Source organism: Euprymna scolopes, chromosome 46 (assembly GCF_053919585.1).
Source record: "Euprymna scolopes isolate OS-2025 chromosome 46, ASM5391958v1, whole genome shotgun sequence".
In the NCBI taxonomy this organism is placed as follows: domain Eukaryota; kingdom Metazoa; phylum Mollusca; class Cephalopoda; order Sepiida; family Sepiolidae; genus Euprymna; species Euprymna scolopes.
In genome coordinates this window covers 27,065,128-27,089,085 of record NC_136527.1, presented here as the reverse complement: position 1 = coordinate 27,089,085, position 23,958 = coordinate 27,065,128, and the positions used below count along the sequence as shown (strand labels likewise).

The 23,958-nt window shown below is 24.0% G+C and overlaps 1 protein-coding gene across 1 annotated transcript; it reads left to right on the top strand.

The window, feature by feature from the left end:
• The first annotated feature begins 2,953 nt into the window (after positions 1 to 2,953).
• On the top strand, positions 2,954 to 18,336 carry LOC145271381 (uncharacterized). The gene is made up of 2 exons (XM_080126921.1): positions 2,954 to 3,057; positions 14,970 to 18,336. The coding sequence occupies exon 2, from the start codon at positions 15,326 to 15,328 to the stop codon at positions 16,907 to 16,909; it is 1,584 nt and encodes a 527-aa protein (XP_079983047.1). The 5' UTR covers positions 2,954 to 3,057; positions 14,970 to 15,325; the 3' UTR covers positions 16,910 to 18,336.
• Positions 18,337 to 23,958: the final 5,622 nt, after the last annotated feature.

Genomic DNA, 23,958 nt, shown 5'->3' with positions numbered 1-23,958 from the left:
GGTTGAAGGCTTTATTTGCCTCTTCGAACATTAGCCAAAGATCCTTGGCCTCTTCTTTTTTCCGAACAACGGTTAAGATTCTTTTGGCATTTGGAAAATTAGCAGGGGTATCTATTAGTTTCCCCCCACCTCCTTGAACTCAATTAGTTTTGTGAGGTCAGTTCCTTTAAAGTTCTTGTGGTTGTTAATAGCGGCTTGGTTTATTATGCAAATGTCTTTTCCAAGGAGGTAGAGAGTCTTTTTCTTGTGTTCAGGCGCGGGGGTAATGTCCATAGCAGAATGTGTGTTTTTAGAAGGAGATGCAAGGGGAGTGTTGTGAGTGGTCGCAGAGGTGGATGGAATGGGAGAGGAGGGTTTGTGTATTTTCGAAGGGCTTAAGGGTATTAGTTTAGGCTGTTTATAAGGGACCGGAGTTGTAACTGGAGGAGGCAGTTTGAGGGGGGAAGGAGTTTTTGGTTTTGTAGGAGACTGGGTGATAGGGTTGGTTAAAGATTTGGGGCTTGGTTTCGGAGAAGTGGCTTTACATGGGGATTTGGGTGATGGGCGTTGAGCGTCTAATTTCTTTTTTAGTTTGACAATTTCCAGATATTTCTCTTTTCCGGGGTCGTTTTGCAGCATTGCCTGTTCTTTCATTTGGTCAAGGCTCAGGCGTCCAGGGGTTTTTCTCCCAGGGGTTATTTGTCAGGGTTCTCCCCTGAGGATTTCGTCTGATTCTGTTTTGTTGGTAGGCGGCTTGGGACCGCTTTTTGATGAGGATCCCAAGTGTTGTCCAATGGATTTTTTGGTGTTTGGAGGAGGTTTTTTTAAGGCGCATTCTGACGTGAGGTGGCCAATTTCGCTGCAATTCCAGCATGTCGGTCTTCGGCCAGCCACTATTATAGGGAGTTTCTCCTCTCTCGCCTCGAGGAAGAAAGGGATCGCATCGAAGTTTGCCTTATCGAGGAGGATGTCATATGACCATATGCCGTGGAACTCGTCCACCTGCACCGAAACCATTTCACCATATTTTAGAAGGAAGGCGCCGATGTGTTCTCCTTCAATGTGGTGAGGTACATTAAAAACGGACACCGTAGTCCGACGTTTTCCCATATATTCTGATCTTAGAATATAGTTTTGAGTGATTATCTCTTTTTGTGAGATAGTTAGGCAGTCTTCTGGGGAGTTAAAAAGTACACTCCATGTGTTGTAGCCCTTGCACTTGACGATGCGCAAGGGTCTAAAACCAGCTGTAGCCAAAAGGTTGGTGACGATATCTGCATTTGCTCTTATAACTTTTTTTAACTTTCTGTCGACTATAAATATAGTCAGACACTTTTTTTTGGATTTCCTCCAATCTTGGCACGTTGACAATTAGTCCTTTGTTGGTGACAAGTTCCAGGCATTGTTTTGCCTTTTCAATGAATTCATTGACGTTGATATCCACTTTCGGTGGTTTGGTCCAGGTGTTTGGCGTAGAAGTAGTGCCGTTTTCCGCTTCCAAAATGTCGACGACAATGGGCGTTTGGCACGCCGAAGCGGCCATAGCCGAACCGTTAAAAAAACTGGTTAAAAGAAAGTCCAAAAAATAACTGTTAAAAATAACAGTAAGGCAAAGGAAAGAAAAAAAGCGTCGTGTAGAGAAAAAAAATCCGATGGTAATAAAAATAAAAGAAATCGCTGATAGAATAACACACGAGACAAGAGTCAAAAGCAAACTGAAATCACAAGCAAAATTCAGTTCACTCCATCCCTCTTATAATCCAGTTAGCCAATCAAATAAGTTAAACGTAACAACTACCAATATAAAAAGAGTCATCACCCACATAAAAGGTTTCTGCTGCCACTCTTCCTGAGAGTCGCAAGTAAGTGCTTCAAGTTTTATCAACAGAAGAAAAAGGAAATGCTAGCTCCTTGATGACTTCACGAGCCCAGCGCGGATTTTGGTCTCTTTTTTGGTTCCAGCAGATTAGGAGATACTATTTTGAATCTTATTATTGTATTCGTTCATGGATACGACATGTTCATGATAAGAACCAGTGTTATTTTGAACTTATCGAACCAAATAAAATCATTAAAATACATAACTTATCCAGGTAGGTAGAATAGTAACTTATAGAACAAAATAAAAGTATTAAAATGCATAACTTATCCAGATAGGTAGAAGAGTAATTTATCGAACCAAATAAAAGCATTAAAATACATAACTTATCCAGGTAGGTAGAAGAGTAACTTATCGAACCGAATAAAAGCATTAAAATACATAACTTATCCAGGTAGGTACAAGAGTAACTTATCGAACCGAATAAAAGCATTAAAATACATAACTTATCCAGGTAGGTAGAAGAGTAACTTATCGAACCGAATAAAAGCATTAAAATACATAACATCGAAGTAGGTAGAAGAGTAACTGATCGAACTGAATAAGAACATTAAAATACATAACTTATCCAGTTAGGTAGAAGAGTAACTTATCTTGCTTTGTCAGTTTTTTTTATTTACTGGTTTCTCTTAACAAAACTCCCCAAAACGGTGAATTGTTATTATAATTATTTTGAATGCACCTAATTTTTTTTTATTACAAAATATTTTTCTACTTTATTTTTTGTTGAGTGAAATTTGTTTTACATTTAATCTCTTTAATTCATTTTTTTCTCGTATAGATTTATTTTAGACACAATCAAGAAATAATCAGAAATCTATATAAAAAAATAAATAAATAAAAATACGAAAATACGGCTTTAAACACTATTAGTTTCCGCCATTAAATTGCACATGCAACGAATTAGGGAATTAATAAAGATGAAACTTTTAATCTGTTCTCTCTCATGTAAATATTAAAATGTTAAATAAAATGATATTAATTTTATCCATAATATTAACCAAATAGATCGGCTCTATTTCGAAATGATTTGTTTTTATTTTTATTTTTCCTCTTCAATTTTGTTTTCTGCGAACTTGCTCTTCCGTTCGTCATCTTGAATGTTAAGTTGAGCTTGTAAAGTCAATCACATTTGAAAACTCGTTTCCTTTATAAAAGCAGATAAAGTTAATCGAAAGCAGATTATAAAACAAAAAACCGTAAGTATTACTACATGGCGCAATGGCGCATGTGTATTTTTTATTTTCATCTGTTTCCATTTTTTCATCGGAGTATTATCGAATGGTCACTAATCTATCAGATTTTGTTTTCAATACTGACTTAAACATAAAAAAAGGGACAATACGTAATTCTTTATGTACTCAGTGGTGGCGAATTCTGTATTCGTTTTCTCGTACAGAATTGATCACATTTTTATTGATTTTTGTTCTTTAATGTCCTTGTGGCTTTATGGAAACATGAAATCAGAAAAAAAAGCGAATAATCCTAATGAAAATGTTGATTTTTCGCTGTCGATTGTTTTTGTTTTCAATATTGACTTAAACAAAAAAAAGTAACTTCTTTATCGTTTACCAAAACAAAACAAAGCAAAAAAAAAAAAAATAATAATTTTATAAATTTTATATGTTTTTAAGTTTAAGATTTTGTTTTCACTACTGACTTAAACATAAAAAAAGGTCAATTTCTAAAATCTTTCAAAATTACAAATATTCTTTACAATGACGACTTTTATACGTTTTCAAGGATGCTGAAAATGAATAAATATTTCAAGAGGCGCAGAGAACTAGTTTCGATGACATGAGGAAAGTATTTTTTCTAAAAGTGGAGATCACTTTTTTATATAAATTTAATGTAAAATGAGCACCCACTTTTTGGCCACATTGTGATATTTGGGGGAGGGGCTTAAAGCCGTTTTGGTAAGTTCTTAATTACTTTCCACCTTAATAGTCAGCTTTAACATGACGAATTCTATATGTTTTCGGTATGCTGAAAACGAATATCACATTGAAAATTGCCGCATACAAGTAGTTTTATGGATATTAAGCTAAGTAATTCTTTATGTTATCAGTTGTAGCCACCATTCATAACATAAGGAATTACATTGCGTAATATTCGGAAAACTCGTTATTGTCTTGTTAACTCAACTTTTCTTCCCAAGAAAAGTTTCTCTTCTTTTGTAAAATGTTTTAATATGGGGAACACGCGATGCAGGATGAATACCATCTGATAATTTAAAATTAACATCGGTAGATGAGACTTGATGACTTCCATGCTCGAGTTTATAAACAAGAAAAAATTGATTTCTTTTGTCTTTCTCATAATCTTTTCTTTCATAACTCATTCCTAACGCTTCACATACTCTGACAAAATGGTTAACCGAAAGCATCTTCCAAAGTGTTACGTATAAAACAAATCCCGAGAAAGGAATATTTATTAAAAACAGAATATAGATCTCACTCAACATCGAATTCCTTCTCGCTGGTTCCTCTTCTCCACTTCCAAACTCCGAACGAACTCTAGGCCGTTTTGAATGGATCCTATTACTGTCTTTGACATCCGCAACGTTGATGTTAACTCCTCCATATTGTGAACAATAATCAAATTAAATAAAAAATTAAAAAATAATAGTGAACAATAATAATCAAATTAAATAAAAAATAATAATGATGAAAAAAATAAAAAAATAATAGTGAACAATAATAATAAAATTAAATAAAAAATAATAATGATGAAATAAATAAAAAAATAATAGTGAACAATAATCATCAAATTAAATAATAAATAATAATGATGATGAAATAAATAAAAAAATAATAGTGAACAATAATTAAATTAAATAATAAATAATAATGATGATGAAAAAAATAAAAAAATAATAATGAAAAATAATAATCAAATTAAATAAAAAATAATAATGATGATGAAAAAAATAAAAAAATAATAGTGAAAAATAATAATCAAATTAAATAAATAATAATAATAATGATGATGAAATAAAAAAAAAATAGTGAACAATAATAATCAAATTAAATAATAAAATAATAATGATGAAATAAATAAAAAAAACATAGTGAAAAAAAATAATCAAATTAAATAAAAAATAATAATGATGAAATAAATAAAAAATAATAGTGAACAATAATAATCAAATTAAATAAAAAATAATAATGATGAAATAAAAAAAAAAATAATAGTGAACAATAAAAATAAGATTAAATTAAACATAATAATGATGAAATAAATTAAAAAAATAATAGTGAAAAGTAAAAATCAAATTAAATAATAATTAATAATGATGAAATAAATTAAAAAATAATAGTGAACAATAATAATAAAATTAAATAATAAAATAATAATGATGAAATAAATAAAAAAATAATAGTGAACAATAAACATAAAATTAAATAATAAATAATAATGATGAAATACATAAAAAAATAATAGTGAACAATAATCAAATAAAATAATAAATATTAATGATGAAATAAATAAAATAATAGTGAACAATAATAATCAAATTAAATAATAAATAATAATGATGAAATAAATAAAAAAATAATAGTAAACAATAATCAAATTAAATAAAAAATAATAATGATGATGAAAAAAATAAAAAATAATAGTGAAAAATAATAATCAAATAAAATAAAAAATAATAATGATGATGAAAAGAAAATAATAGTGAAAAATAATAATCAATCTAAATAAATAATAATGATGATGAAAAAAAAAAATAATAGTGAACAGTAATAATCAAATTAAATAAAAAATAATAATGATGAAATAAATAAAAAATAATAGTGAAAAGTAATAATCAAATTAAATAAAAAATAATAATGATGATGAAAAAAATAAAAAAAATAATAGTAAAAAATAATAATCAAATTAACTAAATAATAATAATGATGATGAAATAAAAAAAAAATAATAGTGAACAATAATAATAAAATTAAATAATAAAATAATAATGATGAAATAAATAAAAAAAACATAGTGAAAAAAAATAATCAAATTAAATAAAAAATAATAATGATGAAATAAATAAAAAAATAATAGTGAACAATAAAAATAAGATTAAATAAAAAATAAGAATGATGAAATAAATTAAAAAATAATAGTGAAAAGTAAAAATCAAATTAAATAATAATTAATAATGATGAAATAAATTAAAAAATAATAGTGAACAATAATAATCAAATTAAATAATAAAATAATAATGATGAAATAAATAAAAAAATAATAGTGAACAATAAACATCAAATTAAATAATAAATAATAATGATGAAATACATAAAAAAATAATAGTGAAAAATAATCAAATTAAATAATAAATAATAATAATGAAATAAATAAAATAATAGTGAACAATAATAATCAAATAAAATAAAAAATAATAATGATGAAATAAATAAAAAATAATAGTGAACAATAATAATCAAATTAAATAAAAAATAATAATGATTAAATAATTTAAAAAATAATAGTGAACAATAATAATCAAATTAAATAATAAAATAATAATGATGAAATAAATAAAAAAATCATAGTGAACAATAATCAAATAAAATAAAAAAAAATAATGATGAAATAAATAAAAAAATAATAGTGAACAATAATAATCAAATTAAATAAAAATAATAATGATGATGAAAAAAATAAAAAAATAATAGTGAAAAATAATAATCAAATTAAATAAAAAATAATAATGATGATGAAAAAAATAATAGTGAACAATAATAATCAAATTAAATAATAATAATGATGATGATGAAATAAATTAAAAAAATAATAGTTAAAAATAATAATCAAATACAATAAAAAATAATAATGATGAAATAAATAAAAAGATAATAATGAATAATAATAATCAAATCAAATAATAAAATAATAATGATGAAATAAAAAAAAATAATAGTGAACAATAATAATAAAATTAATAATAAAACAATAATGATGAACTAAATAAAAAAATGATAGTGAAAAGTTATAATCAAATTAAATAAAAAATAATAATGATGAAATAAATGAAAAAATAATAGTGAACAACAATAATAATAAAATTAAATAATAAATAAAAATGGGGATGAAAAAAATTAAAAAAATAGTGAACAATAATAATCAAATTAAATAAAAAATAATAATGATGAAATAAATAAAAAATAATAGTGAACAATAATAATCAAATTAAATAATAAAATTATAATGATGAAATAAATAAAAAAATCATAGTGAACAATAATCAAATAAAATAAAAAATAATAATGATGAAATAAATAAAAAAATAATAGTGAAAAGTAAAAATAAAATTAAATAAAAAATAATAATGATGAAATAAATTAAAAAATAATAGTGAACAATAATAATCAAATAAAATAAAAAATAATAATGATGAAATAAATAAAAAAAAATAGTGAACAATAATAATCAAATTAAATAAAAAATAATAATGATGAAATAAATTAAAAAATAATAGTGAACAATAATAATCAAATAAAATAAAAAATAATAATGATGAAATAAATAAAAAATAATAGTGAACAATAATAATCAAATTAAATAAAAAATAATAATGATTAAATAAATAAAAAAATAATAGTGAAAAATAATAATCAAATTAAATAAAAAATAATAATGATGATGAAAAAAATAATAGTGAACAATAATAATCAAATTAAATAATAATAATGATGATGATAAAATAAATTAAAAAAATAATAGTGAACAATAATAATCAAATTAAATAATAAAATAATAATGATAAAATAAATTAAAAAATAATAGTGAACAATAATAATCAAATTAAATAATAAAATAATAATGATGAAATAAATAAAAAGATCATAGTGAACAATAATCAAATAAAATAAAAAAAATAATGATGAAATAAATAAAAAAATAATAGTGAACAATAATAATCAAATTAAATAAAAAATAATAATGATGAAATAAATAAAAAAAAAATAGTGAAAAATAATAATAAAATTAAATAAAAAATAATAATGATGATGAAAAAAATAATAGTGAACAATAATAATCAAATTAAATAATAATAATGATGATGATAAAATAAATTAAAAAAATAATAGTGAAAAATAATAATCAAATACAATAAAAAATAATAATGATGAAATAAATAAAAAGATAATAATGAATAATAATAATCAAATCAAATAATAAAATAATAATGATGAAATAAAAAAAAAAATAATAGTGAACAATAATAATAAAATTAATAATAAAACAATAATGATGAACTAAATAAAAAAATGATAGTGAAAAGTTATAATCAAATTAAATAAAAAATAATAATGATGAAATAAATGAAAAAATAATAGTGAACAACAATAATAATAAAATTAAATAATAAATAAAAATGGGGATGAAAAAAATAAAAAAATAGTGAACAATAATAATCAAATTAAATAAAAAATAATAATGATGAAATAAATAAAAAAAATAATAGTGAAAAATAATCCATTTAAATAATAAATAATAATTATGAAATAAAAAAAACAATAATAGTGAAAAGTTATAATAAAATAAAATAATAAATAATAATGATGAAATAAATAAAAAATAATAGTGAACAATAAAAATCAAATTAAATAATAAATAATAATGATGAAATAAATAAAAAAATAATAGTGAACAATAATTAAATTAGATAATAAATAATAATGATGAAATAAATAAAAAATAATAGTGAACAATAATCAAATTAAATAAATAATAATAATAATGATGAAAAAAATAAAAAAATAATAGTGAACAATAATCAAATTAAATAAAAAATAATAATGATGATGAAAAAAAATAAAAAAATAATAGTGAACAATAAAAATCAAATAAAATAATAAATAATAATGATGAAATAAATAAAAAATAATAGTGAACAATAATCAAATTAAATAAATAATAATAATGATGATGAAAAAAATAAAAAAATAATAGTCAACAATAATCAAATTAAATAAAAAATAATAATGATGAAATAAATAAAAAAATAATAGTGAACAATAATAATCAAATTAAATAATAAATAATAATGCTGAAATAAATAAAAAATAATAGTGAACAATAATCAAATTAAATAAATAATAATAATAATGATAATGAAATAAATAAAAAAATAATAGTGAACAATAATCAAATTAAATAACTAATAATAATGATGATGAAAAAAATAAAAAAATAATAGTGAAAAATAATAATCAAATTAAATAAAAAATAAAAATGATGAAATAAATTAAAAAATAATAGTGAACAATTATCAAATTAAATAATAAATAATAATGATGAAATAAATAAAAAATTAATAGTGAAAAGTTATAATCAAATTAAATAATAAATAATAATGATGAAATAAATAAAAAAATCATAGTGAACAATAATCAAATAAAATAAAAAATAATAATGATGAAATAAATAAGAAAATAATAGTGAAAAGTAAAAATCAAATTAAATAATAAATAATAATGATGAAATAAATAAAAAAATAATAGTGAACAATAATCAAATTAAATAAATAATAATAATGATGAAATAAATTAAAAAATAATAGTGAACAATAATAATCAAATTAAATAATAAAATAATAATGATGAAATAAATAAAAAATAATAGTGAACAATAATAATCTAATTAAATAAAAAATAATAATGATGAAATAAATTAAAAAATAAGAGTGAACAATAATAATCAAATCAAATAATAAAATAATAATGATGAAATAAATAAAAACATCATAGTGAACAATAATCAAATAAAATAAAACATAATACTGATGAAATAAATAAAAAAATAATAGTTAAAAGTAAAAATCAAATTAAAGAATAAATAATAATGATGAAATAAATAAAAAAAATAATAGTGAACAATAATCAAATTAAATAAAAAATAATAATGATGATGAAAAAATAAATAAATAATAGTGAACAATAATAATCAAATATAATAAATAATAATAATGATGATGAAATAAATTAAAAAATAATAGTGAAAAATAATAATCAAATAAAATAAAAAAAAATAATGAATAAATAAATAAAAAGATAATAGTGAATAATAATAATCAAATTAAATAATAAAATAATAATGATGAAATAAATAAAAAAATAATAGTGAACAATAATGATGAACTAAATAAAAAAATGATAGTGAAAAGTAATAATCAAATTGAATCAAAAATAATAATGATTAAATAAATTAAAAAATAATAGTAAACAATAATAATCAAATGAAATAATAAATAATAATGATGAAATAAATAAAAAAATAATAGTGAACAATAATCAAATCACATAAAAAATAATAATGATGATGAAAAAAATAAAAAAATAATAGTGAAAAATAATAATCAAATAAAATAAAAAATAATAATGATGATGAAAAATATAAAAAAAATAATAGTGAAAAATAATAATCAATCTAAATAAATATTAATAATGATGATGAAAAAAATAAAAAAATGATAGTGAACAATAATAATCAAATTAAATAAAAATAATAATGATGAAATACATAAAAAAATAATAGTGAAAAGTAATAATCAAATTAAATAATAAAATAATAATGATGAAATAAATAAAAAAATAATAGTGAACAATAATAATCAAATTAAATAAAAAATAATAATGTTTAAATAAATAAAAAAATAATAGTGAACAATAATAATCAAATGAAATAAAAAAATAATAATGATGAAATAAATAAAAAAATAATAGTGAACAATAATAATCAAATTAAATAATAAAATAATAATGATGAAATAAATAAAAAAATAATAGTGAACAATAATAATCAAATAAAATAAAAAATAATAATGATGAAATAAATTAAAAAATCATAGTGAACAATAATCAAATAAAATAAATAATAATGATGAAATAAATAAAAAAATAATAGTGAACAATAATCAAATTAAATAAAAAATAATAATGATGATGAAAAAAATAAATAAATTATAGTGAAAAATAATAATCAAATAAAATGAAAAATAATAATGATGATGAAAAAAATAAAAAATAATAGTTAAAAATAATAATCTAAATAAATAATAATAATGATGATGAAAAAAATAAAAAAATTACAGTGAAAATAATAATCAAATTAAATAAATAATAATAATGATGATGAAATAAATTAAAAAATAATAGTGAACAATAATAATCAAATTAAATAAAAATAATAATGATGAAATAAATTAAAAATAATAGTGAACAATAATAATCAAATTAAATAAAAAATAATAATGATGAAATAAATTAAAAAATAATAGTTAACAATAATAATCAAATTAAATAATAAAATAATAATGATGAAATAAATTAAAAATAATAGTGAACAATAATAATCAAATGAAATAAAAAAATAATAATGATGAAATAAATTAAAAAATAATAGTGAACAATAATAATCAAATTAAATAATAAAATAATAATGATGAAATAAATTAAAAATAATAGTGAACAATAATAATCAAATTAAATAAAAAATAATAATGATGAAATAAATAAAAAAATAATAGTGAACAATAATAATCAAATTAAATAAAAATAATAATGCTGAAATAAATTAAAAAATAATAGTGAACAATGATAATCAAATTAAATAAAAATAATAATGCTGAAATAAATAAAAAAATAATAGTGAACAGTAATAATCAAATTAAATAAAAAAATAATAATGCTGAAATAAATAAAAAAATAATAGTGAACAATGATAATCAAATTAAATAAAAATAATAATGCTGAAATAAATAAAAAAATAATAGTGAACAGTAATAATCAAATTAAATAAAAAATAATAATGGGGATTAAAAAAATAAAAAACTAATAGTGAACAATAATAATCAAATAAAAAAAATAATAATAATGATGAAATAAATAAAAAAATAATAGTGAACAATAATAATCAAATAAAATAAAAAATAATGATGAAATAAATAAAAAAATAATAGTGAACAATAATAATCAAATTAAATAAAAAATAATAATGATGAAAAAAATAAAAAAATAATAGTGAACAATAATAATCAAATAAAATAAAAAATAATAATGATGAAATAAATAAAAAAAATAATAGTGAACAATAATAATCAAATTAAATAAAAAATAATAATGATGAAATAAATAAAAAAATAATAGTGAACAATAATAATCAAATAAAATAAAAAATAATAATGATGAAATAAATAAAAAAAATAATAGTGAACAATAATAATCAAATTAAATAATAAATAATGATGAAATAAATGAAAAAATAATAGTGAAAAGTTATAATCAAATTAAATAAAAAAATAATAATGGTGAAATAAATAAAAAATAATAGTGAACAATAATAATCAAATTAAATAATAAATAATAATGATGAAATAAATAAAAAAATTAATAGTGAAAAGTTATAATCAAATTAAATAAAAAAATAATAATGGTGAAATAAATAAAAAATAATAGTGAACAATAATAATCAAATTAAATAATAAATAATAATGATGAAATAAATAAAAAAATAATAGTGGAAAGTTATAATCAAATTAAAAAATAAAATAATAATGATGAAATAAATAAAAAATAATGAAGTAAAAAATATAATAGTGAACAATGATAATCAAATTAAATAAAAAAATAATGATTATGATAAAATAAATAAAAATAAAAGTGAATAAAAATAATAATGATGAAATAAAAAATAGTATTGAACAATAATAATCGAATTAAATAATAAAATAATAATGATTAAATAAAAAAAATTACAGTGAACAATAATAATCAAATTCAATAATAAAATAATAATGATGAAATAAATAAAAAAAATAATAGTGAAAAGTTATAATCAAATTAAATAAAAAATAATAATGATGAAATAAAAAAAAATCAGTGAACAATAATAATCAAATTGAATAATAAAACAATAATGATGAACTAAATAAAAAATAATAGTGAAAAGTAATAATCAAATTAAATCAAAAATAATGATGAAATAAATAAAAAAAATAATAGTGAACAATAATAATCAAATTAAATAAAAAATAATGATTATGATAAAAAAATAAAAAATAATATTAACAGAAATAAATAAAAATGAAAAATTATAATATAAATAGAAAAAATTAAAATAAAAAATAATATAAAAATAAAAAATAATAAAAAGTATTAATAAAAATAGAAAATTGTTCCCTCTTTCTAGTTTGAAATACAAGTCCTCTACTCTCTACTTTATATTTCCATACTTTTAGGGAATGGCTGGACCCATAGCCTCAACTAGAATCCTCTGTCTCATGTGACAAACCTCCATGGGCTTGTCTTCATACTCCTGGCTTGCATTGAGCCAGATCTTCCATTTAACTTTTGCTAGTGCTTTCTGATTAGTCACTTGAAGATCTTGTGGTTCGTGTCTAATCACTATGATCTTCACTTCTCTATTCCTAATTCCAGTCCCTGTTTTCTGACTATTCTGCTTTTCTGGTCCCATCCCACTAAAAGCGCATTTTTCTAATGTAATTATCCTTTGCATATAGTCTTGTATTCCTTCTAACCTTACCATTGTCACGTTTGCTCATTCGACTACATGTTTGTTAGGGTTTGCAACAATTTCAAAGTCGTCCTCTAGGGACCTTTTCAATTCTGCCCATTTTCAACTTGCATTGTTTAACATGAGTTTGTTTTTTAATTGTCCAACTGAATTGTCCTGTGTTGTTAAGAGAGTTATCTGACATTTTCCCCCGTCTACTGCTCTGGTCACCCTACAATAAGATTATAAAAATTTGAGTATATCTGTATTTTTGGGTTATCTTATGTGCGTCATCGTTTTTCAAGCAGAAACATAAAAGAAAAATATCCAAATTTTTCTTTTCTTTTCCTTTATATGTGTTAACTCAGCTAGATCTCTTTTCTTTGGGCTATATATGTGACCTGATTTGTTCAGGTGGACTCGATTCGAGATCTGTGCATGTCAAATAGTTGAGCTTTCACCACTGATGATATCAATCTTGACAACCTGACCTCATCGTTCAGTGCATTTGCTACCAGCTGTCAAATGTGCGTTTGCAAAACTTGAATGCACGACACCAATAAAACTCTTGTCTATTTTACTTTCCAAATCATGTGATGCCATGTGGAGTTAACATAATTAAAAGACTCTCATATCCAAACTTCAATTCTCACAATCTATATAATGTAAAGAATGTAACAGACTGTTTCCTACAACACCAAGCAAAAGCAATATGTACTAATAACAATACATATCAAAATGAGGTGGAAAGTTTAAGAGAAACCTCCATGTAAATGTAGAAAATTATACATAAATGTTAGCCATGGCATTCACTAACAAAACAGCAGATATTCTGAATGATGAGCAACTACTAAGCATACCTAGTATACTATTTAACACGATATGGGACCCATTAATAATAAGCAATGAATAATATTTATGTACATATACATTAATATATATATATATATGAGAGAGATTATGTAGTAATAGTGATAACATCTCGAACCAGAATATTTCCTAAAATTCGTACTAGGATTGTCTTGTAGGATCCGTGGTGCTATGGTTAGAGTACTTGGTAAAATTCAGTTGTAAGTTACATACTCTTAGTCATTGAAGTTTCAATCATCAGTGGGATTTAAAATGGAATTTGAAATTACATAGGAATTCTAGCAGTCATCGCTAACAATATAAGAGCTTGCTAATCTAATGTACTAAATAAAGACTTCTGTTCAGAATTCTGTACATAATTCGGAGTTGAAAAAAAAGTTGCCAAGTTCAACAAAATACACCCAAGATGAATCCTAATAATATAAATAATCCTCATAAAGATTTTAGTTAAAGATTTTTAAATAGAAACACATTGAATATTTGAAAATAGAAACACATTGAATATTTGAAAATAGAAACACATTGAATATTTGAAAATAGAAATACATTGAATATTTGAAAATAGAAATACATTAATTTTGCTAACTAACCAGTATTGCATAAAACTATAATCATTTTATTTTGAATTTCATCAATAATAAATGTTTTGGATATTTTTAATAAAAATCAACAAAATAAATTGAATTTTATCACATGACATGTATGTTTTCAATTTTTTTTATATTTTCAGAATTTGCAACAATTAAAAGAAATCCATTAATTGATAAGTTGGACTTTTCTCATTGATGATAAAAAAGGTTAAAAATAATTAGAAACTTCATTGTCTAAAGTTGAAAAATCTGGATGTGACTTATCAAAAAGTTTTTATCTAATTTGAAAAAAAATTGTTCTTATAACGGGTGGTTATTATCAAGTATAACACTAAATTGCACCCCCCAAAACAGTGCCGTTTAAATAAAAAAAGGGTTAAAAAGGATCAACATGATAAAAAATTTCTTTATCTAAAATGTCTAAAGTTGAAATTTATTAGCGTCACACACATACTCCATTGAGTTTTATTTTTTTTTAAATCAGATACAAAACAAAATGAGAGACAATGAACGTACGAGACAGAAAACACATTCTTGTGAAGTATGTGGTTCTTCTTTTGCCTGGAAACACACTTGGTTGCGTCATATGAAAACACATACAGGAGAGAAACCACATTCTTGTGAAGTATGTGGTACTTCTTTTGCACAGAAGTCAACTTTGTTTACTCATATGAAAACACATACACATTCTTGTGAAGTATGTGGTTGTTCTTTTGCACAGAAGTCAAATTTGTTGAGACATATGAAAACACATATGGGAGAGAAACCACATTCTTGTGAAGTATGTGGTTCTTCTTTTGCACGGAAGTACTATTTGGTTCGTCATATTAAAATACATACAGGTGAGAAACCATATTCTTGTGAAGTATGTGGTTCTTCCTTTGCATGGAAGTCAACTTTGTCGACTCATGTTAAAACACATACGGGAGAGAAACCACATTCTTGTGAAGTATGTGGTTCTTCTTTTGCACTAAAATCACATTTGTTGTGTCATATGAAAACGCATACCGGAGAGAAACCATATTCTTGTGAAGTATGTGGTTCTTCTTTTGCAGAGAAGTTAACTTTGTCGACTCATATGAAAACCCATACAGGAGAGAAGCCGTATTCTTGTGAAATATGTGGTTTTTCTTTTGCACAGAAGTCAAATTTGGTGAGTCATGTGAAAACACATACAGGAGAGAAACCACATTCATGTGAAGTATGTGGTTCTTCTTTTGCGCTGAAGTCAACTTTGTTTTATCATATGAAAACACATACAGGAGAGAAACCATATATTTGTGAAGTATGCGGTTCTTCATATGTAAGGAAATCACATTTGTTTAATCATATGAAAAAACATACAGGAGACAAACCACATTCTTGTGAAGTATGTGGTTCTTCTTTTGCACAGAAGTCACATTTATCACGTCATATGAAAACACATACGGGAGAGAAACCACATTCATGTGAAGTATGTGGTTCTTCTTTTGCGGAGAAGTCAACTTTGTTGAGTCATATGAAAACACATACGGGAGAGAAACCATATGTTTGTGAAGTATGCGGTTCTTCATATGTAAGGAAATCACATTTGTTTAATCATATGAAAAAACATACAGGAGACAAACCACATTCTTGTGAAGTATGTGGTTCTTCTTTTGCACAGAAGTCACATTTATCACGTCATATGAAAACACATACGGGAGAGAAACCACATTCATGTGAAGTATGTGGTTCTTCTTTTGCGGAGAAGTCAACTTTGTTGGGTCATATGAAAACACATACGGGAGAGAAACCATATGTTTGTGAAGTATGCGGTTCTTCATATGTAAGGAAATCACATTTGTTTAATCATATGAAAAAACATACAGGAGACAAACAACATTTTTGTGAAGTATGTGGTTCTTCTTTTGCACAGAAGTCACATTTATCACGTCATATGAAAACACATACGGGAGAGAAACCACATTCATGTGAAGTATGTGGTTCTTCTTTTGCGGAGAAGTCAACTTTGTTGAGTCATATGAAAACACATACGGGAGAGAAACGGAACCTTCCAAAGAGACAGTTTATCTCCTCTACTATTTTGCTTGGCAATTGATCCTCTAAGTAAGCTTCTTAAGAACTGTCAAGGTGCTTATAATCTAAGCTACAGCACCCAAAGAGAATCCTCCAAGTTAATAAACCAGTTATTTTTCATGGATGATCGTAAGCTGTATGCTAGCTCGGATAAGGATTTAGATCATCTACTGAAAATTGTCCACACTTTTTCTAATGACATCAAAATGAAGCTCGGGCTGGATAAGTGTACTATGTGTACTCTGAAAGCTGGCAAGAAGATATCTACTGAAAATATACAACACGATGAAAATAGTGTAATCAGAGAACTGGATGAACAGGAAACATACAAATACCTCGGCATTGATGAAAATGAGTCCATCCAGCATTCCAATATGAGAGAGAAACTAAGCTAAGAATATCTATGCCGGGTAAGAAAAATCTTCAAAACCGAAATCACAAACAAGAACAAAGTTACGGCAATTAATCAACTTGCCATGCCAGTACTTACATATAGTTTTGGCATTATTGACTGGCCTCAGAAAGACATAAATTGGCTTGACACAAAGACAAGGAAGATGTTAACCTTGTACCGAGTTATTTATCGAAATCAGTGCATGCCTCGTTTGTATATACCCAGGCGAGAAGGAGGTATGGGACTCTCGGAAGTCAGTCACTAACACAGAGCCACAATCGTCAGCATAGGTCAGTACATAATAAGTTCCTGTAACCCCAAGCTGATGAAAATTAAAGACCATTATCAGAATCGAGCAAGTAGCACAACATCTATAACACAACCTGCCACTCATTTTGGAAAAGATTGCCTTACAAATGATACTGAGAACCCAAACAAGCCTGCCACTGACATAGCCCAGAAAAGTCAGAAAAATACATTAGCCAGTTCCATAGTGTTAAAACAGAAGAATGGACCAACCATAAACGGGCAAAATACCTACCGACTGAAATATCCCAAGAATATATTGATAGGGATGGTTCCCTTGACTGGCTCAAAAGAGGATCCTTCCATTACGACCAAGAGAGGTTCATATTGGCTGCACAAGACCAGGGCCTCATGACAAACACTTTCAAAAAGATGTGTGGTCTAAGCAACAATAATAAATGCAGGTTCTGAAGCATTTAGGTTGAGAGTGTGAGCCACCTGATTTCTGGTTGCAAAGTCCTACTTGGAGATTGTTATTATACAGATCACTATAATGGGGTTTGCAAATACCTTCACTGGAAGATAGGTAAGAAACTCAACATTCAGTGTAGTAAAAACTCCTGGGAACATATACCCGAACGAACAGTAGGGAATGACAACTACACTATACACTATGACTACATAATCCCTACTGCTACATATCTAGAAAACGCAGCTGTTAAACCAGATATAGTGATTTGGGACAGAGCAAACAAAAACGCGACCGTAATAGAGTTCAGTGTACCCAATGATACAGGGCTTAACAGAGCTGAGAGGGAAAAGATAACAAAGTATCAAGGACTTATGTATGATATGAAACGAAATTGGAAATTAAAAGACGTTTCAATTATACCAGTCATCATAGGAGCAACTGGGCTTATGAAAAAGAACTTGAAAAAGTACATAGCAAGCATACCCGGTGAACCAAGTGCAAGTGAAATACAAACGATTGCACTGAAAGGGACGGCTAGAATCCTGAAAAGATCTCTTGGTTGGACTCACTAATATAGGGGTAAATGTCAGACATCTGGTTGGATGTCCCATCCCCTAGAAGAAAAACAATTTGAAGCACACACACATGCTCGCCAAGTCAACAAAATAAGAAAAACTAAAAAGCCATGTGGCTTTTCACTAACCAGAAAAGCATGATTAGGTTTATATTTTTTCTCTCAAAGTTTCATGGTATGAAATTCACAAACAGTCTCCCGTTGTATGTATATCTCGTCAGAGGAAATGATGACATTAAGTTTTTGTAAATCTTTCAGGGATATGGCGACGTCTTTCTACATATAGTGTCTGCTATTCATTAATAGTCACCGATCTGTTACTGACTAGGCTCAGCATTGCTTAACTGTTTAATAATGAGAACTGGTATGCAACGTGATTATGACATGTATGTGTTGATTGTTCTAGAATGAATTTTCAGATGTGCTAAGAATGTGAGTCTAAAGTTTTGAAAAGATTGATTATATAGGATGAAACCTGGGTCTATCACTGCGATTCAGAGACCAAAGTCCAGTTAATGCATTGGAAGCACTTGGATCGATTACACCCCCAAAATTAAAGACTGAATCCCGTTGTTGTCAACGTCATGCTCGCATTCTTTTAAAACAAGAATGGAGATGAGAGATTCCCTGGCAAAGTTTAACAAAATTACAGAAGTTTATTATGCTTCATGTTTTAGAAATTTTAATAAGGTTATCAAAATCAAGAGGCGGGGCCCAATTAGCAAATATCCTCCTTCAAAATATCACTTCGATGCAGAGATGATTCAGCTTGATTTCTATCTCCAAAGATGCATTAAACGATGCAAGAAATGTATACCTCTGTGATGTTATTATATAGAAAAAAACATATACAACCGTGATGTAGATAATAAGTTGTGTATCAGTTATATTTTGTGGGATAGTTTTATATTAGAAATTAGACTTTGGCATTATCATTTTATGTGAACGAATCTTTATACTTAGAATAATTGATGTATTATTATCTGATGAAAATACTTTGTATAAGGTTTACTTCTACTGAGCTATTTACACAATTCTCTCATGTCTAAATCATGTAAACGTATGCATCCAAGTCACCAGCGATATGACATGACATTAGTGTTAAATCATTTCTTTAGTTCTTTTGTTAGAAAACGGGAAATAAAGTTAACAAAATATTAGAATTTACATTTTCATTAATTTAACTTTTAATTAAATAGTTTTATTCATTTTTTTAAATTTTTTCCATGTATACACGTAATTTGGCATTAAAATGTATTTCTTCTTTGAAGATTCTTTCCAGATTCAGATTGGAAAATATTTTCTATCCTCAAACACATGAGATACTTCTTTGCCATATCATGTGACACATTTCTCATATGTTTATTTAGGGAAACTTTTAATCACGTCACCTGCAGCACGGCATATTTCTTTTTGCTGACACACTATCCTGAGATCTAAGACTCTAACCCTCATCAAAATTCATACAAATTAACAAAATTGTTACAGGCGTACTTTCACGTGTTTCATTAAACCTGCCGTGTGAAAGAGCATAAGATGAAGAGCTTCATTCAAGTTTTTTTTACTGACACAAGCAGTTTTCTTGGATCAACCAGTCGAGCGCTACATGCTAACAAATGAAGTTTTAGCCTTCAATCTATGTATGCTATGCGACACGTGAGACTTAGACGTGGCGAAACATGTGTTCATGTAGATCTAACAGAATAAAGACAATCGAAATGGAAAGACAAATTCCAATAAAATATAACTACTACAAATATATTTTAATCTTTAATCCTAGTTAATTTTTTAGTTTGAAATGTTTCTCTTAATACAATTAATTTTCATTTTCTAATTATTATTTTTATAATTGTATTCAATTAATATTTCGTCACAGCCAATCAATTTATTCATTTTGCAAGAAAAAAATAAGTCATGTGTTTTTAACGTTTTTGGAAATTTTAATCATTTTTTACGCCACATCAAATCAATTTATTTCTTTTACAATAAAATTAAACGTCATGTTTTTAACCTTTAAATTTTTTCGTTTTGTATTTACGTCACATACAATCAATTTATTCGATTTACAATAAAAATTAAACTTCAAATTTTTTTACAGTTTTAATTGATGTTTTATTTATATTAGATCCAATCAATTTATTTGTTTTACAATAAAAGATTAAACTTCAAGTATTTTAATTAATTCTTTTATTGATATTACAGTAACTCAATTTATTTGTTTTACAATAAAAAAAATTAAACCTCATGTTTTTAAAGTTTTGTTTGATAGTTTTTCAATTTCGTCACATTCAATCAATTTATTCCTTTTGCAATAAAAAATACAATGTCAAGGTTTTTAGCTTTATTTTTTCATTTACGTCACATCTAATCAATTCGTTTTACAAAAAATTAAACGTCAAGTTTTTTAAATCTTTGTTTTATTTTTGTCGGATTACGTCACATCAAATCAATGTATTTGTTTTACAATAAAAAATAAAGTCAAGTTTTTTTTAAGATTTGTTGGATTTTTTATTTACGCCACATCCAATAAATTTATTTATTTTACAATAAAAATTCAACATTGAGTTTTTTAAACCCATGTTTTATTTTTTATTTACGTCACATCCAATCAATTTATTCATTTTACAATAAAAATTCAACATTAAGTTTTTTAAACCCATGTTTTATTTTTTATTTACGTCACATCCAATCAATTTATTCATTTTACAATAAAAATTCAACATTGAGTTTTTTAAACCCATGTTTTATTTTTTATTTACGTCACATCCAATCAATTTATTCATTTTACAATAAAAATTCAACATTGAGTTTTTTAAACCCATGTTTTATTTTTTATTTACGTCACATCCAATCAATGTATTCATTTTACAATAAAAATTCAACATTGAGTTTTTTAAACCCATGTTTTATTTTTATTTACGTCACATCCAATCAATTTATTTGTTTAACAATTTCAAAAATCTGATTTTTTACATTTACGGCACATCCAATCAATTTATTTGTTTAACAATTTCAAAAATCTGATTTTTTACATTTACGTCACATCCAATATATTTATTTGTTTAACAATTTCAAAAATCTGATTTTTTTTATTTACGTCATATCCAATCAATTTATACGATTTACAATTTCAAAAATCTGATTTTTTACATTTACGTCTCATCCAATCAATTTATTTGTTTTACAATTTCAAAAATCTGATTTTTTACATTTACGTCTCATCCAATCAATTTATTTGTTTAACAATTTCAAAAATCTGATTTTTTACATTTACGTTACATCCAATCAATTTATACGTTTTACAATTTCAAAAATCTGATTTTTTTATTTACGTCACATCCAATCAATTTATACGTGTTACAATTTAAAAAATCTTATTTTTTACATTTACGTTACATCCCATCAATTTATACGTTTTACAATTTAAAAAATCTGATTTTTTACATTTACGTCTCATCCAATCAATTTATTTGTTTTACAATTTAAAAAATCTGATTTTTTTACATTTACGTCACATCCAATCAATTTATTTGTTTTACAATTTCAAAAATCTGATTTTTTACATTTACGTCACATCCAATCAATTTATTTGTTTTACAATTTCAAAAATCGGATTTTTTTATTTACGTCTCATCCAATCAATTTATTTGTTTTACAATTTCAAAAATCTGATTTTTTACATTTACGTCTCATCCAATCAATTTATTTGTTTAACAATTTCAAAAATCTGATTTTTTACATTTACGTCACATCCAATCAATTTATTTGTTTTACAATTTCAAAAATCTGATTTTTTACATTTACGTCACATCCAATCAATTTATTTGTTTAACAATTTCAAAAATCTGATTTTTTACATTTACGTCACATCCAATCAATTTATTCGTTTAACAATTTCAAAAATCTGATTTTTTTATTTACGTCTCATCCAATCAATTTATTCGTTTAACAATTTCAAAAATCTGATTTTTTACATTTACGTCACATCCAATCAATTTATTCGTTTAACAATTTCAAAAATCTGATTTTTTTATTTACGTCACATCCAATCAATTTATTTGTTTAACAATTTCAAAAATGTGATTTTTTACATTTACGTCACATCCAATCAATTTATTTGTTTAACAATTTCAAAAAATCTGATTTTTTACATTTACGTCACATCCAATCAATTTATTTGTTTAACAATTTCAAAAATCTGATTTTTTCATTTACGTCACATCCAATCAATTTATTTGTTTAACAATTTCAAAAATCTGATTTTAACATTTACGTCACATCCAATCAATTTATTCGTTTTACAATTTCAAAAATCTGATTTTTTACATTTACGTCACATCCAATCAATTTATTTGTTTAACAATTTCAAAAATCTGAGTTTTTACATTTATTTCACATCCAATCAATTTATTTGTTTAACACTTTCAAAAATCTGATTTTTTACATTTACGTCACATCCAATCAATTTATTTGTTTAACAATTTCAAAAATCTGATTTTTTACATTTACGTCTCATCCAATCAATTTATACGTTTTACAATTTCAAAAATCTGATTTTTTACATTTACGTCTCATCCAATGCATTTATTTGTTTTACAATTTCAAAAATCTGATTTTTTACATTTACGTCTCATCCAATCAATTTATTTGTTTAACAATTTCAAAAATCTGATTTTTTACATTTACGTCACATCCAATCAATTTATTCGTTTTACAAAAAAGTATGTTTTATTTTTTTCATTTACATCACATCTAATCAATTTAGATTCGTTTTACAAAAAAAATATGTTTTATTTTTTACATTTACATCACATCCAATCAATTTATTCGTTTACAAAAAAGTGTGTTTTATTTTTTTCATTTACATCACATCCGATCAATTTATTCGTTTTACAAAAAAGTATGTTTTATTTTTTTCATTTACATCACATCTAATCAATTTATTCGTTTTACAAAAATGTATGCTTTATTTTTTTCATGTACGTCACATCTAATCAATTTATTCGTTTTACAAAAAAGTATGTATATATTTTCATTTACATCACATCTAATCAATGTATTCGTTTTACAAAAAAGAATCGTTTTTTTTTCATTTACATCACATCTAATCAATTTATTCGTTTTACAAAAAAAAGTATGTTTTATTTTTTCATTTACATCACATCCAATCAATTTATTCCTTTTACAAAAAAGTGTGTTTTATTTTTTTCATTTACATCACATCTAATCAATTTATTCGTTTTACAAAAAAGTATGTTTTATTTTTTCATTTACGTCACATCTAATCAATTCGTTTTACAAAAAAAAATTGTTTTATTTTTTCATTTACATCACATCTAATCAATTTATTCGTTTTACTAAAAAGTATGTTTTATTTTTTTCTTT